The 19,519-nt window shown below is 34.4% G+C and overlaps 1 protein-coding gene across 15 annotated transcripts in view; it reads right to left on the bottom strand.

Annotated features, from left to right (window-relative positions):
• Nucleotides 1–2,146: 2,146 nt before the first annotated feature.
• Nucleotides 2,147–19,519, bottom strand: part of LOC144364872 (uncharacterized) — a 63,456-nt gene continuing 46,083 nt past the window's right edge. For 4 of the 15 annotated variants that reach the window (XR_013422982.1, XR_013422973.1, XR_013422974.1 and 1 more), the window contains 3 exons: nucleotides 16,479–17,234; nucleotides 15,493–15,674; nucleotides 9,908–14,834 (listed from right to left, as the gene is read on the bottom strand). Coding sequence is in view for 4 of the 15 variants with exons in the window: in XM_078014906.1 (XP_077871032.1) it covers nucleotides 10,359–10,434; nucleotides 13,361–13,480; nucleotides 14,732–14,834 (299 nt within the window). In the remaining 11 variants the exon portion in view is untranslated. Of the gene's footprint in view, nucleotides 4,846–9,907; nucleotides 14,835–15,492; nucleotides 15,675–16,478; nucleotides 17,235–19,519 lie in introns of those variants that run through there. The other 11 variants (XM_078014906.1, XM_078014904.1, XM_078014907.1 and 8 more) reach the window with 6 other exon arrangements.

Raw genomic sequence — 19,519 nt, 5'->3', positions numbered from 1 at the left:
CATTTTTTCATGTACTTATTGATTGATTGTATGTCCTCCTCTGAGAAGTGTCTGTTCAGGTCCTTGGCCCATTTGTTGATTGGGTTATTCGTTTTCTTATTGTTTAATTTTTTGAGTTCTTTGTATAATCTGGATATTAGGGCTCTATCTGAAGTGTGAGGAGTAAATATTTGTTCCTAGGATGTAGGCTCCCTATTTACCTCTCTTATTGTTTCTTTTTCTGAGAAAAAACTTTTTAGTTTGAATAAGTCCCATTTGTTGATTCTAGTTATTAACTCTTGTGCTATGGGTGTCCTATTGAGGAATTTGGAGCCCGACCCCACAGTATGTAGATCGTAGCCAACTTTTTCTTGTATCAGACGCCGTGTCTCTGATTTGATATCAAGCTCCTTGATCCATTTTGAGTTAACTTTTGTGCATGGCGAGAGAAAGGGATTCAGTTTCATTTTGTTGCATATGGATTGGAGGGAAAAGGAAAGAGAAGGGAAATTGCATGGAAATGGAAGGAGACCCTCATGGTTATACAAAATTACATATAAGAGGAAGTGAGGGGAAAGGGGGGAAAAAACAAGGGGGAGAAATGAATTACAGTAGATGGGGTAGAGAGAAAAGATGGGAGGGGAGGGGATGGGGATAGTAGAGGATAGGAAAGGCAGCAGAATACAACAGACACTAGTATAGCAATATGTAAAACAGTGGATGTGTAACCGATGTGATGCTGCAATCTGTATACGGGGTAAAAATGGGAGTTCATAACCCACTTGAATCAAAGTGTGAAATATGATTTGTTAAGAACTATGTAATGTTTTGAACAACCAACAATAAAAATTTTAAAAAAAGAGAGATAGTAAATCAAAAAATAAAATAAAATAAAATTTCTGTAAAGTTAAAAAAAAAAGATGGTAGGGATTCCTCATTGGCTGATTGCTGTAACTGGATGATGCTAATTGAGTCAAGCTATGTGTAATCAGTTAGGTATATATACCTCTGCTGCTTTGCAATAAAGCAGCTCCTGCTAAGTTGAGTGCCCTCTACCTTGAGTTTCCGCTCAGTTCCCGCTGAGTTCCCTCGTAATAAAGCAGTTCCCACTTCAACCTTCAAGTTGCTTGTCACCTCCCGGTTATTTTGCTCAGCCAGACTTCGGCAATAAACTATCTTAGAAGTTTCAAAACGACTATTTTAATGAAATTAATTCTGCCTGTCTATTAATATGGAGATATTTACATGTTCTATTGTCTTCTTTATTTTTTTTTTCAGCATTCTATAATTTTGTTTGTAGAAGTCTTTCACAACCTTGGTTAGATTTATTCTTAGGTAATAAACTATTGATTCTTGTATGTTTATTTTGTATTCTGCTACTTTACTGAATGTGTTTATTGGGTCTAGAAGTGTTTTGGTGGAGTCTTTAGGGTTTTCTTACTATAAAGATCATATAATTCGCAAATAGATATCATTTGATTTCTTTTTTTCCTATTTTGATCCCTTTTCTTTCTTTCTGTTTCCTAATTTTTCTCACTCAAATTTGACGTTCTATATTGAATAAGAGTGGTGATTTTGGATATCCTTGTCTCATTCCTGATTTTAGAAAAGATAATTTTAGTTTTTTCCCCACTAAGTATAATGTTATATAGCCTTTATTGTGTTGGGGTAAGTTTTTATGTCCCTAGTTTCTTTAGAGTTTTTATCATTAAGGAATTTTAAATTTTATCAATTTTTCCTGCATCTATTAAGATGATCATGTGATTTAGTGCTTTTTTCTATTTATGTGGTGTATTATGTTTATTGATTTGTGAATGTTGAACCATCCCTGCATCCCTAGGATGAAACCAATTGATCATGATTTATGATATTTTAATGTGTTGCTGAATTCAATTTGCAATTATTTTATTAAGAATGTTTGCATCTCTGTTCACACAGGATTTTGTCTATAATTTTCTTTTCTTAATGTATTCTTATCTGGTTTTGGTATCAAGGTGGTGCCAGCTTTCTAGAATGAGTTTGTAAGTCTTCACTTCCTTTCTATTTCATGAAATAATTTGAGAAGCATTGGTGTTAGTTCTTTACAGATTTAGAAGAGAGATAGAAGAAGAAAACAAGATAGAAAAAAGAGAGTATTAAAAAATAGAAGAATGATAGAGCCAGTAACTCCACTTAATACATTTTAATATTAAAAAGAATACACAAAATTGCATGAAGGTATACAATGTCAAATAGTGGGACAGGGAACCTATCAAATCAATACAGAAGACCATACTGAAGAAATAAAAAATCTAAAAATTTTAGAAAAATTAAAATTACTCCTTGCTGAAAAAATTAAATTACTAAACCTAAAATTACTCCTTGCAGAGATATTTGACATGGAAGTATTCTCATTGGGCTTTTAGTTTTGGATTCCACTAGATGAAGGTCTCTGGGCACAAAAGAAGCAATGACACCAGCCATCTCTGCACTGGGTTGGGGGAGTTGTATACGTAATTTTCTCCTATCTTGCTCAGCCTTCTATTTTAAAAGCTTCCATGAACTCAGGTCCTTGTTCCTATCCACACTAGCTTTCTCCTACCTACCTATGGCATGAACTTGGGAAGTTCTTGTATTTCTATGGTGTTTCCAGGTTACCAATATAGACCTTGCCCTTCCTTTCTCCAGGGTGAAGCCAAGGTGGCTCTGAAAGTTTTGCAATGAATGCTGGTGCTTGATGTTCCCCCTATTGGGACAGATTAAACCATGCCAAACCGGGGCAGATGTGCACACCTCCCTGTAGTCCTGCTATCAACCTACCTCAGCTTAGTGTTCCCAGTGGGCTCTTGCCACAGCATCACTCCTGAGCCTAAGCTGATTTTTGGTTTTGGTGTCCATTGGCTAAGAGAAAAAAATAAATAAATAAAAAGTTGTAAAAAGCATGCAGGGATTTCTGATCTGTGCAGACAGCCTAGATTATGAAATTCTCTTTGATATTCTCCTTCCTAGATCTCACCAAATCCACAGACTAATGCAGATCAACTCTTCCACACTTTCTCACTACACAGTACCCAAGTCTCCATTCTGCTCAAACTGCACATTTACCTTGCATTGGAGTCTGCATTTCCTGAAATCTTTGTCATTCTGTTTTTGAGCCTGAAGGGGGGCTTCACCAAGCATGCAGGCACCTGACACTGATGTAGTTTGTATCTCTTGCTTCCTGTAACTCTCTTACTATTCTAAAAAGCCCTCTATTTCTGGGTTCCACATGGTTGTTGACTCTCTGAGTTGGACTTTCCCACAGCTCCCCTTCCTCAATGTGCAGCTGCTTGAATTGATTTAATCTCAGGCAGCAGTCAGTACACACTGGATGCCACTTGCTTATCATTTTTTCCAGTCTGTCTTTTATACTTTAAATCATCTCTAGATTACTAATAATACCTACATGAATAGGTAAGTAATTGTTGTACTCCATTGTTTAGGCAATAAGATAATTTTAAGAGCCTGTAAATATTCATTACAGACACAATTATTTTTCAAATACTTTTGACTCATGATTGGTTCAGTCCATGGATGCAGAATCTATGTATACAGAAGATTGACTGTATATCCTTCCAAGTATTTTGTACAAGAATTTATCCTTGGATTTATTCTTGACATCTTTTACTCCTATGACTTACTTAAAATTCATCAGGCAGTCCTTTGGCTTTAGTAAAAGTTTAGCTAAAATGCTAACATGTTTCACCATCCCCGAAACCTCTTGCCTAGGCTGTTGAGATTACCCTGTAATTTGTCTCAGCTTAAGCATTTGCCACTCCCCCACCTATGTATTCTCAATACTCTAAATCAAACACACTACTTTTATATTCAAAATCCCTTAATAACTTAGATTTCAAAATACTACTAACCCCCTAATAGCCTTAGAATACAAGCAGGTTTCTTTAAATTAGCCTACAAAGCTCCATGCCATCTTGCTTCCTGTTAATTCTCTCTCCTCATCCCTTACTAATCTACTGCTCACTCACATTATAGTCCATCTGCATTGATCTCCTTACTGACCATTCAAAGCATCAGGAAACAACACATCATTTTAAAAAAGAACAAAATTTATCACTCAGATTTAATATACATATTCCTTTTTCAAATAAGTCTTGTGCCATCATGGAGGCTGATCTTTAAAATATTTGTTCATTTTTATCTTGGGATCAATTTAGTCTTAGACCTATTTTCAAGGAGATTAATTACTTTAAGAGCCAGAAGACTGAATGGAATTGACAGTTTACAAAACATTCAAGTCAGTCTATGGTTAGCCTACTTGCAGTTAATGTGAGCAGGATTTGCTCTCCTTATGTCAGGATAATATTTGTTTGTATCCCTCTGGCTCTGAGTGATACCAGCCATTGGAAAAACTGCTACTGTTAATGGAACATAAAACACAGTCTTTGTTTCACAAGATTGTGTTAGTCCTACTTAGAGAACAATTGGGACATTTCACAAAAATTAGTTAAGTGACTGCATGTGGTAAATCATCCAGTTCTTGGCAAAGGAATAAATTAGCTGCCTAGATCATATTGAATTGCATACAATTCATTGTGGATAATCTAGTGGATAGAATGAGAATGTGAAAAGAGCCCCAGAATAAGTAATTCTTAATTTATTTTAAACCCTGAGTCAATTCCTATCCACTAAAAGACACATTATGCCACCTCAGTCAAAACCTTGCAGGCTTGAAGACACAGATGGCACAGAAAATAAGAGTCTCTCAGATACTTCTAGTGAAACCACTGCCAATGGTCATGGTAAAACTTTAAACAACATTTTCATATGAGTTTTCTTGGGGTCTGAGGATGTACAGTCGTTCCATAATTCTAATTTCTGATGTCAGAGCTGAAAGATAACAAAGGCTTAAAATTAGGTCCATGACAGTTGCAATTTCTTTCCAGTACTCTTACATTTCTGAATTCTCTAATGCACATACACTGCTTTATAACACCGCTCAAACCTACTTATATTACCATTTATAGCTGAAGTGACATTTTCCACTCTCCCTAATAAAAACATTGAGTAAATATTTTGAAGGATCCAAGGATATTAGCACAAAAGTTAAAAGCAAGTCCTTATCATCTGTAAGGACAGAAAATTTTAATTTACCTACAAAAATTTCCAAACCATTAAAGTTTTTATACCTTTGTATAAAAAAAGGAGCAAAGGAGTTTAATGACTTGTGTTTTCCTCTGAAAATATTTTTTAGAGGAGCATTGTATAGAGTCCATTATGCTACTGTCTTAAGAACATGAGATTAAATTTGTGACTAGTACAGTGCTTACTGTTTTCCTGCGAATCAGGGAGACAAATGTTTTGTTTTGTTTTCCCATCAGCATTTCATTCTCCTCTCACCTCTTTTATAGTAGCCATTTTGGTTCAGAGCCTCCTGTGTCTTTATTTATAAGATCCATAGTAATAAATTTAGATGTTTTGAAATATTTGTAGATTAAACTGGTTTAAGAAACTGGCTTATGAACTGTTGACCTAACCTCTGTTATTCTTTCAGTTGGAATTTTCAGAACAATGCTATTCTTGAGTCAGATTTTTGGTCAATTTAAATAAGGAACATATCTATAAACACACAGTATGTGAAGAAGTGCTCTCTTTTACTCTTTTATAATCACAAGAATCAGGCTAAAGGAAAACTAGTGTTCTCCATTGATGAGAATTTTACTCCCACCTAATCATGGACTGTGAAATATTGATCTTAACAAAAGAGATGGATCCTTGGATCTTCACAGTCACCTTTGGCAAGATGTCAGAAAAGGAACACCCAGTCTTTGGTGGCCTTGACATCTCAACTAGTTTTTGTGATAATTTTCTAAATATATTGCGTGCCATTTGATAGTCACTACTTATGCATAACTCCTTCATGAAAAATGTGACTTTTACTTTATTTATCCAAATAGTATACTGAGATAGATAATAGCTAAATAGGTAGGTAGAGAGATGCCAGACAGAAACTAATAATAAGTCATAAGTGATAATTATAAAGATTTTTATAACACTCAGCTTTTTATGTTTTGTGTCCAAGACATATATACTTGCACTCTTGTGTGTATGTAAGTATGTATGTATGTAATTTGAGGCACTGTGATTATCTATAATCAAATATCTATTTAAATGATCTGAAAGAACAAAGAATTATTCTGACATTTAAGTAATGGCTAATATTTTCCAGAGTCTAAGTGCTTAATATGTTAATACTTTTTATTATCACAATAACTCTGTGGGTGTTAATTATTGTATATGTTGTAAACTGAAGAAATTGACATTCAAAGCAATGAACTTTCTCTTAGATAGTAAGTGGTGAAGGCAAAAATATTTTTTAATTTTATTTTTTTTGGTACCAAGGATTGAACCCAGGGGTGCTTAACCATTAAGTCACATCCCCAGCCCTTTTTATTTTTCATTTTGAGACAAGGTATTCCTAGGTTGCTCAGAGTCTTGCTAAGTTGCTGAGGCTGCCTTTGCACCTGCAACCCTCCAGCCTTAGCCTCCTGAACCATTGGAATTACAGGTATGCACTATCATACCTGTTTGAAGATAAAATTTAATGTCTGTCTGAGTTGGCTTTCTGTTGCTATAACAATATGACCTGAAACTGGGAAGTTTATCGAGAAGATTATTTGGCTTATAGTTTTGGAGGCTGAAAAGTCTAAGAGTGTGACATCAGCATCTGCTCAGCATCTGATGGGGGCCTTCCTGATGCATCAAACATGGCAGAGGGATCACTTGGCAAGACAGAGCAAGTGTCACTTCAGGTCTCTCTTTCTCTTATTATAATGCCACCAATGCCATGATTGAGACCCCACACTCATAGCTTCATATAACTCCAACTACCTCCAAATACCACTAATACATAAATATGGGATTAAATTTGCAACATATGGAACTTGGGGAAGAATTTTCAAATCATAGCAATGTCTGATCTAAAATTTAAGCTTAACTCATTTAAAAATATTGTTTCCTCAGAGCTCTAATAAGGAATCAGCTGGTGAATTTATTAATTCACTGGCTAATAATTCACTGGATAAATTATCTGGGCAATTTTCTTCACTTACTCTATTTTGGTAAAAAGATAAGAATTATAAAATGGTTTAAAACCAATCAAAATTCTTAGAAGTTAAAAATAATTATCCCATGGATTTCTGTAATGTAGAAATTTCTCTGCCCCATTATGGACATATAAAGATCAGTTTACTCTGATCATTTTTCTAGACATGAGATAGAATATGTTGTTTCAGACTGTGACTCTTCTCTACAATGAAGAAAACTCATGCAGAGATAATTTCAAAGCATTAAGTCTTCTGTTGGTATTACTGCTACTCATGTATTAACCATCTTGTATATTAATTCTTAAGTTAAATAATAATTCCATAAATAGGTATGATTATGTTCTGTTTCCAAAGCTTGGAGAGATTAATAAACATTAAAGGTCACTTATTTATTTATTTATTTTTTCATTATTTATTGGGTACTGGGGATTGAACTCAGGTGCACTAGACCACTGAACCACATACCCAGCCCTATTTTGTATTTTATTAAGAGACAGGGTCTCACTGAGTCTTTTAGTGCCTCTCTTTTGCTGAGCCTGGCTTTGAACTTGTGATTCTCCTGTCTCAGCCTCCCAAGTGGCTGGTATTACAGGGTGCACCACCAGGCCCAGCCCAATTTTTAATTGTTAGACTGGAATTTCAATCCAGGCAAGTGACATGACAATCTCAACTATCATGCAAGGTCTATAAAAAGACATGGGTACAAGAGTTTTACACTGGATCCAAGATATGCTGAATCACCATTACCTCAATTATTCTTCAGTTAAGCAACAAACATCCAATATTTGGTTTTACAAATATTGTTATCCTTATTCAACTCACAGAAATCTGAGCTCAGAGGCTTGATGTTAACCAAGCAGAGACTATGCCATTTTCTATTTTATCATATATTATGGAGTAGTGTGTGTCTTAGTTTTCTATTACTATAATACACTACCTGCTATAACTATCTTATAAAGAGAAAAAGATTCTTCTGGAGGCTTCAGTTCATGGTCTTTGTCTTTGGGCCTGTATTAAGGCAGTAAATCATGGTGGGAATATGTGATGGAATAATCCTGCTTAATCATAAATTTAGAAATTAAAGGAAGAGAAGAAACCCATATCCCACAATTCCCTTTGAGAACCATATCTCACAATTCCCTTTTGAATACAAGTACATTAAAATCAAAATATACTTTGTTATTAGGTTGTAGTGTGTTCTCAAAGAGAATTGTGGAATATGGGTTTTTTCTCTTCCTTTAATTTCTAAAAACTTTTTACCTAAGAACTTCTTACCTAAGAACATCTCATTAGGCTCCACTTCCTATATCATCTCCCAATAGTGCCAACCTGGAAACCAAGCATTCAATGCATGGACTTTTGAAGGACATTCAACAACTAAACTATAGCACAGTATATTTCACACTCTCAATTTTGATGAAGGAAATAGAATAAAAAAACTTATACATGCAAAATAATAGAATACTATATCACATGTTAAATTGTGTAACAGATAAAATCATACAGAAATTCAGTGAAGGGAGAAAGTCAAAGAAGAACAGATTAAATGCAGGAAACCAAAAAGAAGAGGCACATATATAGCAACTCTAACATAGTTATGGACTTCATCTTTTCCAAAACCCAGTACCATTTTTCTTAATTCACTCAAGTAATTGACTAGCTATACTGAAATGAGGGTAACATGTGCTTCTTGTGCTTTAATATCCTACAATCTAATTAAGAAATTAACATGTTCTCTTTCTCTAAGAGGAAGAAACTGTTTTTGCAGAAGAGCTTGCAAGAAAGATTGTCTTGTACTATTTTTCAATTTTTGTTTGTGATTCTTATTTTCTCCACTAAATTCCTTCATTTTGATAGAGATGATGACAGAAGTTTCATAGAAAAGGTGGAATTGTTCTGGGTCTTCATGTGCAAAGAGGATTTGTATAGGTCAAAGAGGGAAGAGAGAATGGTAGACTGAGACCACAGAGCAACCAAAACATAGGAAAGGGTGTCACATTAGAAAAGCTGGGAATATTTCTGTTTAGCTAGAACAAAAGAATATGCAAAAAAGAACATACATATCCCTCGAAAGGTAGGTTGCAGAAAGTTTGTAAATAATCTTGATTTCTAGACTAAGAAACATGAACTTAGGAGCACAAAGGAAAGTGTTCAGGAGGAAAATAGTAAAATGTTTTAAAAAATAATGAGAATCTGTGTTCAACTTCCCCTTTATGTATCTCCCGGGAACAGTGGTAAGACAAATCCAGATTTTTTTCCCCACTGAAAATCTTACGGAGATTCTGATTTTTATTCCCCAAGTTAGTTGAGTGTTGTAAAAGATGTCTTTGAATAAATGTACTTATAATCCATCAATTCCAATATAAACTGGTACCCAGTGAAGAATCCAGTCAGAAGCACTATTCCTCAATCTAGAAACATACCATTTAACAAAGCAATGCTATTTCTGGTCATGTATTCAAGCAGGTTTTCTCAAAGTGATCCATTGAAACCTGGAGGTCTCCAAAGGTCTCAGAGAACTTTGGTGATATGAAAATTATTTTTGTGATAATACTAAGATGTTTGCCTTTTGTTCTTGGTTGACACTTGTACTAATGATCAAAGGCAAGGGTGCATAAAGTAGCTGACATCTTAGTCATTAATCAAGGCATCAACACCAAACTTTTCTGGTAGTCATATTTTTCACAGTCAAATACTGACAGTATTGTTTTTCTTTCTTTTTCCTTAGTAATAACTTTGAAGAGAATAAAATAGTCCTGACCATAAAATGGAAGAAGTACTGATTTAAAGAATAATTACATGAGTGCAGAAAGAAAGAAAAAGAAAACAAAATGAAAAAGAAAAAATGAAATACTAAAAACATTTATATAATGACACACACTCAAGTAATGGCTACTATGGATCCATCTCAAAGGCAAAGTATTTCAACAAGTATTGGCATAAAAAATATTCATAACATATTTCAATTTCAAAATCACAGATTAAAAAACAGTATATGGAATACAATAACATTTATTCATGTGTATGTTTAAAAATTTTTATATACAAGTATATTAAAATCAAAATATACTTTGTTATTAGGTCAGTAAATTGATTGTAGAATATAATTTTATACAGTCCTGTTTATATTATTTTTATATTTAGCATATTTAATGAAAACATATATAATCAACAAAATAACAAAGGGATTTCCACTGGTGGGGAAGGAAAATTCTTGGAGGATGAACAGAGTATCACCTTGCTACTGTCAAGTTTGATCAAGCTGACTGGACCCCATAGGGCAGTCCTTTATTTTGCTTATGCAGTCCTTTCAGTCTTGCAAAGGTTATTTAGATAGTTCAGCTCTTCATTTACCTTAAGTGCTTTCTCATCAGTACTCATAAAGGAATCAAAGACATAACATGAAAATATCCAGAAACAAGAAGAGTTCAAGAGACAATTACATGCACAATCTTTCCTCTTGTCTAGAGAATTTTTCATTTCATCAGATTAGAGTTGGCAAAGATCTTTGGAGGATATCCAGAAAAGCCTTGAAAAATCCTTCACGTGTGACCTCCGCATTTTCTCTAAAAATCTGCACTGAGCAACCGGGACTGTCTTTTCTCCCAGTATGATTCATTTCAGTTTCTGACATAAACAGACCATTTATCTTATATTGAGGCAATTATCTACTTCCTTATAATATCTACTCATTAGTCTATTTCCAATCAAATGAAATTTTCAAACATTTATGAAAAAGTCCAGTCTTTTTATGTTTAACAGACTGTTTTACTGCACCTAAGGGCATTTCTAAGTATAAATCTTTTGTGGGAAATGTCTATTTTTCTTAAAGGACTTCTTTTGTTTTCCAGTTGAATCCTTAAACCTTCCCTCACAGACCTTATCTCCAGGCATTTAATGATGTTTCTTTCTTCTGTGAGTCATCTCTTCATTTTAAATACTACTATAGTCATGCTTTTATATTTAGAACCACCAAAAATTGCCAAGGTTTCCCTCTATGAAGAAAAGCGTGCTTTCTGTCTCAAGGTTTCTTGATGAGTTTCACACATCAGTCCCTGCGTGCCTTTGTAGGTTGACAGAACATTTTCAGGGCTCTAGGCAACTTCCTGGAACTCCTCACTCAGTTCTATGGTGACACAGAGAGGATGAAGCTCTGGGTACCAGAGGACAATAAGACAAATGGAGCAGGACATTCCAGTGGATTGGTTATCTTTCATTAATCCACCAAATGTTAAACCCTGGTCTAATAAGTATCAAGAATAAGATACTAAGTACTGTGGGGAAAACTAAGGAAATGTGGCCCCTTCTCTCAAGGACCCTACAATTTACTATGAGGGGAAAAAAAAAGAACTTGCATATTTTCAAAGATAAAATAAGTTGTTGTATGTTTTGTCTAAGTTAAAAAGAAGACATGGGAAAGAGTATCTGTAGAAACAAACACTTATAGAGAAATAATTATAAACTGATTATTAGTCCTTCATAACATGTATGTTAAGCTTTGATATAAAAATAAAACATTCCAGATGAAGTCACACCTTGTTACTAGTTTCTATTGGCAATCAAATTGTTCTGTACCACCATGCTATGTAATATATATCATCAGGAACATTAATACATAAAAGGCATGTGAAACACTGTCCTGGGAGCCTTTCTCCCAATATCAACTGTGCTCTTATCTCTATGTTCTATTTCATGGAAGGCAAGAAGAGTGAAGTCATAGCATATCCAAGGAAAACACGGGAGGAAGTGCATCTTCCTATGGGCTGGCACAGAGCCAGAGTTTCCTCCAAAGTAGAGAGAAGGAGGAATCTTCCCCTAAGACTACAATGTACCACTAACAGATATATGAAACTCAAGCTGCATTGTATTCTGTTAAAATAGTTATAACTGACACTAAAATGATCAAGAGTAAGTCAAACAGATTACATTCCAGCTAGTAGTGAAAAAAATATTTTACACATTCTTTCATACCAATTATAAATGCATTATAAATGATACTAATAACAACTACATGTGTTATGCAACCACCTCATTCTGTATTACTTTAGAAATGTTTATTCACATACAGTTGCTCTTCACTGAGGCAAAGGTCATCATGAAATTCATGACCTACAGCTAAGCAACAAATAATTAATAACAGTAAGTTTAAAGAACTTTCCAATAGAGAAAATAAATAGCAAGTGAACTGTAAGAAAAATGGGTAATAATGTTCACTTATAAAGAACTCTCCTCATCGTTAGAGCTAAAAAGATCTAAGAATATGCTTTGTTTCTCTGATATCTGATTGTTGGTTTAAGGGAGGTTTTTTTTTGCTGTTATTGGCAAATCAACATTTATTTCTGTAGCTATTTCTCACTTTCTTCTATATGTCAAATTTATTATTTTTTATTTTTAAAAAATATTTATTTTTTTAGTTGTAGTTGGACACAGTACCTTTATTTTATTTATTTTTATGTGGTGATGAGGATCGAACCCAGGTTCTCCAATGTGCTAGGTGCACGCTCTACCACTGAGCCATCAAATTTTTATATGATGATGACCTAATTATGAAATCAATAAATTCAGTACCTTTAAATAGAAGTGTCATTACAAATAGTTAATTGATATATTTCAAGAGTGTCATGAAAGCTTTTTTACTCACCAGTGGAACTTTAAACAATTTGGCAATATTTGAAGTTTTACAATTTAATATAAACTCCTTTTTTTCAGTGGTCCTACTCTGGTACAATATAAGATCTCTAGAGATGATAATGCCTTTAAGTTTAATGATTTACTTATACCTAGGGGTAATAGATCCTTTTAGCCAGTCGTATTTTCTGGACTCACTTTATGTACTCTAGCCACATTGGCTCTCCTTCACTTCCTGGAATGTGTAGGTTTTATTCTATCTCAGGGCCTTTGGCCATAATAATTTTTATCCACCAGTCTTACCAATTCTATGATACCCTTTAACTCTGAATGTCTTACTAGTTGTCTTCTATTTTTTTTTCTTCCTTCAGTCATTCCTCTAGAATTACTTCCTCATGGCTCCTAAGACCACACAGTCTCCCTATTGTTATATGACCTGAAAGCCTTTATGCATTATTCCAATTTGCAAGTATCCATTTAGTATGTGATTATTTGAACAGTCTCTCTTTCTATCTTTTCCTCCACTCCTTCCTCCCTCCCGCTCTTAGAACTAATCTATATTAAGCAAAAATTGTATTGGTTTGCAGGTACATCTAGAAGCTACTGTACTGTCTGACCCAAATAATCATTCAACAAATATTTGCTCTGTGTGTAAGTGATTAAAAAGATATATGAACTTGGCTTCCAGTCCTTGACAATCTTCCAAAGTTGTCTCCTGAAGAAACATCTTCACAGCAGGAGGCCAGGTCCACAGCCACAGAGTATAGCTGCCAGGATCAGCCCATCTGGTTCTAGGGTAGACAAGAGCTGTGTTAGTCTCTCATGCCTCAGCTCATCCTGAATTTCTTGCAGGCTTCAGGGGAACTAAGGATTTGCCTGAAGATAGAATGAGCTTGTTACTGTCATTTCTAAAGTTATTTCTAGACTAGTCAGTCATTTAACCCATCCCAACCTGCATACAAATTTCCCTCCTGTTCTGAAATCATATTAGTCTTCCCTTCATATTTCAGATTTCCCTTCTTTTTACCTTTCCCCAAATTTTGCTTTCCTGAACTTCAGCCATTTTCTTCAGGGTCACAATCTCTCTCCCCTCTCCTTAAATACTTCAGGCTTACTTTATTGATTTCAGCTTCCCTCTTATTATCCCTGGGCTACCATGATTTTTTTAGAAACATGTTTTTAAAAGCAAATCTGAAACATATTTTGAAAGCTAATCAGCTGAGACAAGTGTTGCCCAGGGCCACGTGAATCCAGTCACTGTGTTGCTCTAACATAGCTCTTGGTTTTAACCAAACCAAACAAACAAAAAAAATGCAAAATTTACTTTAGATTTAGGACAGAACAACTCTTGACAAGAATTTAAAATAAGTATTTTACTACCAAAATTGTGTCATGTCTACCATGAAATGAAAAATGAGAAAGTCATGGTTGTACATATGTCATCCATATTGAAAGCTAAATGAAATGGTATGTATCTCTTAAAAACTTTTTAAATTTCCTTGTTTCTTGACTCACTTATACATTTTTAAGTTCATTTAAAAAATACTCTGTCATGGTGGCACAGACCTGTAATCCCAGCTGCTCAGGAGGAAGAGACGGGAGGATTGCAAGTTCAAAGCCAGCCTGAGCAATTTAGCTAGGCTCTAAGCAATTCAGTGAGACTCTGTCTCTAAATAAAATACAAAAAGGGGATGTGGGGGCATGCCTTCTGTTGTGGCTCAGTGGTTAGGCATCCCTGGTTCAATCCTAGGTACCAAAAAACAACAACAACAACAACAACAAAAACCTGAAATATTTCTGAAGATTTCTAAAGTATTTATCAATTATTTATCAATTTATTTATAATAACAAAAACCTAGTAAACAACCTAAATGTTCCCACTTGAGTCATGCTTAAATATTTTCAAAATCTACAATATGAGGTATCTAAATAGCCAAACTCATAAAAACAGTAGAATGGTGTTTGCAAAGATCTGGGAGGAAGGAGAAATAGGGAATTGTTGTACAAATGGTATCATGTCACTTTCCTCAATGTCTGCTCACTCTTGAAAGGCAGAGAGATTTTCATAGTCTTCACGATACAGCGGTACAGCGAAATATCCCCATCCTGATAATTGTGCTGCTTCAACAGGGACCTGCATTAGGGCTAAATATAAGATCAGTGGAGTAGAAAAAGGAGATTGAGGGGGAAGAAGGAGGGACAGGAAAGGGAAAGAAATGTGAAATGAATTTGACAAAATTACTATATATATAAAAAATCTCCAGTGAATTGTACCTTTCTGTATTTCTATACAGCAACAATGAAAATAAATAAATAAACAAATAAATATCATGTGTAACTAATTAAAGCAAACAAACAAACAAAAAAAACCCCAAATAAATAATAAATAGAAGACCAGCAGAATAGAGAACAGGGGATAGGGAAGAGAAGAGGATAGGAAAAGAGTAGACTGTTATATAAGATATAATGTATCCAACTGTTATATAAGATATAATGTAGTAATAAAACCATTTAAAATTTGTTCTCTAATGTAAAGTAGTACTTCTACAAATTAAATTACATAATTCCTCCATATTTTTGCCATATTTATCAGCTATGAAGTTAATTACTTATTATCGTCCTTCCTTTTCTTAATATTTTAATAAATATGCTTTTTATCAGTACTGCAATCATTGATACCATTATACTGAAATGTTAAGATTTTTTAAAATTCAATGTTGAACATTTGAATGAGCCTGTATAAGTTGAGTTATCCAGATATTTTATCTACTTGACAGATACTAAAAAATGGTTCCCAACTTACCAAGGCTTACGATTTTTCAATTCTACAATGATAAGAACATGATATGTAAAAAGATAGCCATTTATTTAATCAATACACCAATGGCACGTTTAAAACTTAATTCTTCAAGAAGAATGAGGATCAGGGATTTAGCTTAGTGGTAGAATGTTTCCCTGGCACATGCAAGGTCCTGGGTTCAATCTCTGCACCACAACAGAAAAAGGAAGGAAGAATGAAAGTGTTTATTATTATAAATTACCAAATTTTATATCCTCAAAGCTTAATCATTAATAAGAAGATTAATTTGATAATGCAATATCATTTCTTTTTGTATTAACCAATTCTGAGAATATCATACATACACATGTAGTCACTCCTGTGTATCTGTGGACTTTACATGTTAGAATTTGTTGTAACTCATGAAATATTTGAAAAAAATCACATCTGGACTGAACAGGTACATATTTTTATTTCTAAGCAATGCAGTAATTATTCCCTGAACAATTCAGTATAACAATTATTTATAGAGCATTTACTTTGTGTTGGTATTAGAACTAATCTAGATATGATCTCAAATATACAGGAGGACATGAATAAATTTTATGAAACTAGTACAGATTTTATGTAAAGAGTTTATGCATCCACAGATTTTAGTATTATCAGGAGCTCTGGAAGCAATCCTCTACAGATATGGATGGATGACTGCATAGATTGAAAAAAAATTATTTAATTGCTTTTTGTGAGAATATTTAGTGTTAAATCTGTTATTAACATAAGATAAATAACTTTTAATAAAAAATATCTCAAGAAGTCAAAAAATAAAAAAGTAAAACAGAAATTCTTGGGCACAGCCTTATTTCTGAGCACCAAATCTCATTAATGATGATACCTTTAAGCAATAGACAGTTCACTTTTTACTCTTGAATTTAAATTTATAATGCAATCCAAAAATATATGTTAATGCTTCCAAACCTAAATCAATATCATACTGCCTCCAGACTACTCACATTGTTAGTAGAGAATTGTTTCTTTTCAGAGCTGCTCATATGAATAACAATGTTACATATCATCATAATCCTAAAACTCAAAAAAGTATTAGCCTTAATATATTATTTTTTTGAAGTTTCCAATATTTGAATTGGAAAATAAAGTTTTAAGCTGCTCTTTTTCCACACTTTAATGCATTTATTTGGCCCCAAATCATGAACAATAAATGAATTTTCAATCATGATTACTACATGCTTATAGCTAAATAGGTTTTGAAAACAGTATTTTACTTCTGTTTCCAACTCAAAAGTTTCTCTCTTTAGGTTTTAAGTCCAGATTTCCAAAACCTACCTGTATATTTTGCCAACTAACTTAACAATATTTATAAAGGAAGATATGCCTTTATTATAAATAGTATTTCATGAACTGTTTAAAAACAAATAAACAAAATCTTCTACCAGAATCTGAGAAATATAAAGGGACTGATTCAGTAGTGTCTATAAAATATGCTTTATTCAACTCTATTACTTGTGTCATCACTGACAAAATACATACAGATCAGGCACAGAACTGATCATAACTAGGCAAAGCAGCCAAAGTATGGCTTTGACTATGCATTCAAGAAGAACCAAAGAGCCATTTCTCCCTATCTCCCCACCCCAAGAAAAGTTGTATAACTTTACAAGACTTAAAGAAAGATAAGTATGGTCCTTAAGCAAGATTCTTCTACAGTTTGGCTGCAAACTTCATCCACAGAGAGTTAGATGTCCCCTGAGCTGAAAAGATAAAATGTAACAGTGTTTAGTTACTTTGTTCCACCTTTAATTAACTAAATAAACTAACATTTTAAATACCATGTGATAACAGTTTTAGTTTGTGTGTGTGTGTGTGTGTGTGTGTGTGTGTGTGGAGAGAGAGAGAGAGAGAGAGAGAGAGAGAGAGAGAAAGAGAGAGAGAGAGAGAAACACTGAAAAATGTCAATAAATTTGACACATCATAAATGCCACAGGTGCAGAGGCAAAACAAACCTATGCAAATTTAGATGGTGTTAATACTTAAACTCCAATTAAAATTAATATGCATGTTCACGCACAATACATGGTATAAATATATTTATTTCTAATAAGGGTTCCTTGATGCAAAGCTGGCTAAAGCCTACAATATTTTTTTAATTTGTGGTTTTTCAAAATTTTGCACTCAACAAAGTACCATTACCTAGAATCTGTTTTTGGATATTACCAGAGTGTAATATGATTCTGAATAATTTTAAGGGAAAAGACAACATGAATAACATGTTTTTATTTATTTGTTTGTTTGTTACTGAGAATCTAACTCAGGGTTTCATGAATGGTGGGCAAACATTCTACTACAGAGCTACACCCCCAATTAAAGAATGATGACTATAATTATAGATAGTAAACTATATGCTGACCTGTCCATTCACTGGAAAATAATTAGACCAACAGATTTTGCCACTTTTATTGGCAATGTATACTCAGACCCACTTAAAATGTTTTGTATTCCTGGGATTTGCTTAGGTTGTTTATTTTATAAGCTCCCAAGTATTTCCTATGAGTAGGCAATTCAGAAAAAAAAAAGTATATTAGGGACTGAATATTTGTTTCCCCACAAAATTCCTATGTTGAAGCCCTAACTCCCAAAATGATAGTATCTGGAGATGGAAGTCTTTTGAAGATAATTAGATTATAAAGGGCAGGCCCTAGTATGAATGAATTGGTGTCCTTCTAAAAAGAGACATAAGGACACTCCCTGTCACCCTCTCCACCAGCATATCCTGAGGAAAGGTCCTGTGAGCACACAAGAAGGTGGCCATCCACAAACCAGGAAGAGAGCCCTCATCAAAACCATCAGTGCCAGATCTTGGGCTGGAATTGGACCTACCAGAACAATGAGAAAGAAAATTCTGTTGCTCAATCTGCACAGTCTATGGTGTTTTTGTCGTGGTGTTTTGTCTGTTTTTCATGGCAGCCCAAGCAGACTGAGACACAGTGACATATATTATTCCATCTATCAGCTCAGTGACCTGAGGGACTGGAAGGGAGACCAAGCTTCTTTGAGCCCCTGCAAGGAAGCCCCTCTTGGTGGCCACAGGATGGACAGATTGACACGGCTCCACTGACTGACAGCAGAGCAGCTCTTACCTAGCCCACTCTGGGAGGAGAAGACTAAGCCGCCATCCATAGATACGTCCAGGACTGTGGTCATGGACCGACCCTGTTATGGTCAGAATGTTGATCTGCTCTGAAATTCATGAGGAAATTTAATTGACATCGAAACAGTTTTAAAACGTGGGACCTTTAAGAGGTGACTAAGCCAGAAAAGCTCTGTCCTCTTGACTGGATTCATGCGGTGATGGCAGGAATGGGTTTATTATCCTGAGAGTGGGTTCTTTATGAAAGGGTGAGTTTGGCTCCCTTTCCCCCTCTCCCTTTCACCTTCTCTTTTCCCCTCTTTCATGCTTAATTTTCCCTTCTGCCATGCAATGACACAGCAAGAAGACCCTCAACGGGTGTCAGATCCTCACTTTAGACTTCCAGCCTGTGAAACTATAAGCCAAATTTTTGTTTGTTATAAATTACACAGTCTGTGGTATTTTGTTATGGCAACACAAAATAGATGAAGAGTATCCATGAAAAGCCTGTTTTTCTCTATTGTAATATCTCAAATAACCACAGAAAATCATGTGTTGCAGATATGAGTCCACCTACATTAATTTACGTCTCATAGAGGGTTTGTAGCTATAGATGGGATGGGGTTAATACAAAAAAATGATATATGATTTGTTCTTCAGAAAACATGAGAAAGAACTGTTAAATAATAATGAGGAAAAGAGGGGTGAGGAAGAAAGAGAGGAAAGAGAATAAATCATTTCTTCAAAGATAAGCTTCCTTTTGACCTTTCAAATCTATTCTCTTTTTCTATAGGTGTATCGTTATCAACTTTATTTTTTTTTTAAAGAATTCTCAATGCCTACCTTTGGAGAACTAGTAATTGCTGTTGCTATTTATACCCAGCTGTGAAACGTGGCAAGCAGCCATGA

The sequence above is a fragment of the Ictidomys tridecemlineatus genome, chromosome 6 (assembly GCF_052094955.1).
Source record: "Ictidomys tridecemlineatus isolate mIctTri1 chromosome 6, mIctTri1.hap1, whole genome shotgun sequence".
Taxonomy (NCBI): domain Eukaryota; kingdom Metazoa; phylum Chordata; class Mammalia; order Rodentia; family Sciuridae; genus Ictidomys; species Ictidomys tridecemlineatus.
This window is presented reverse-complemented; position numbering and strand designations above follow the sequence as displayed.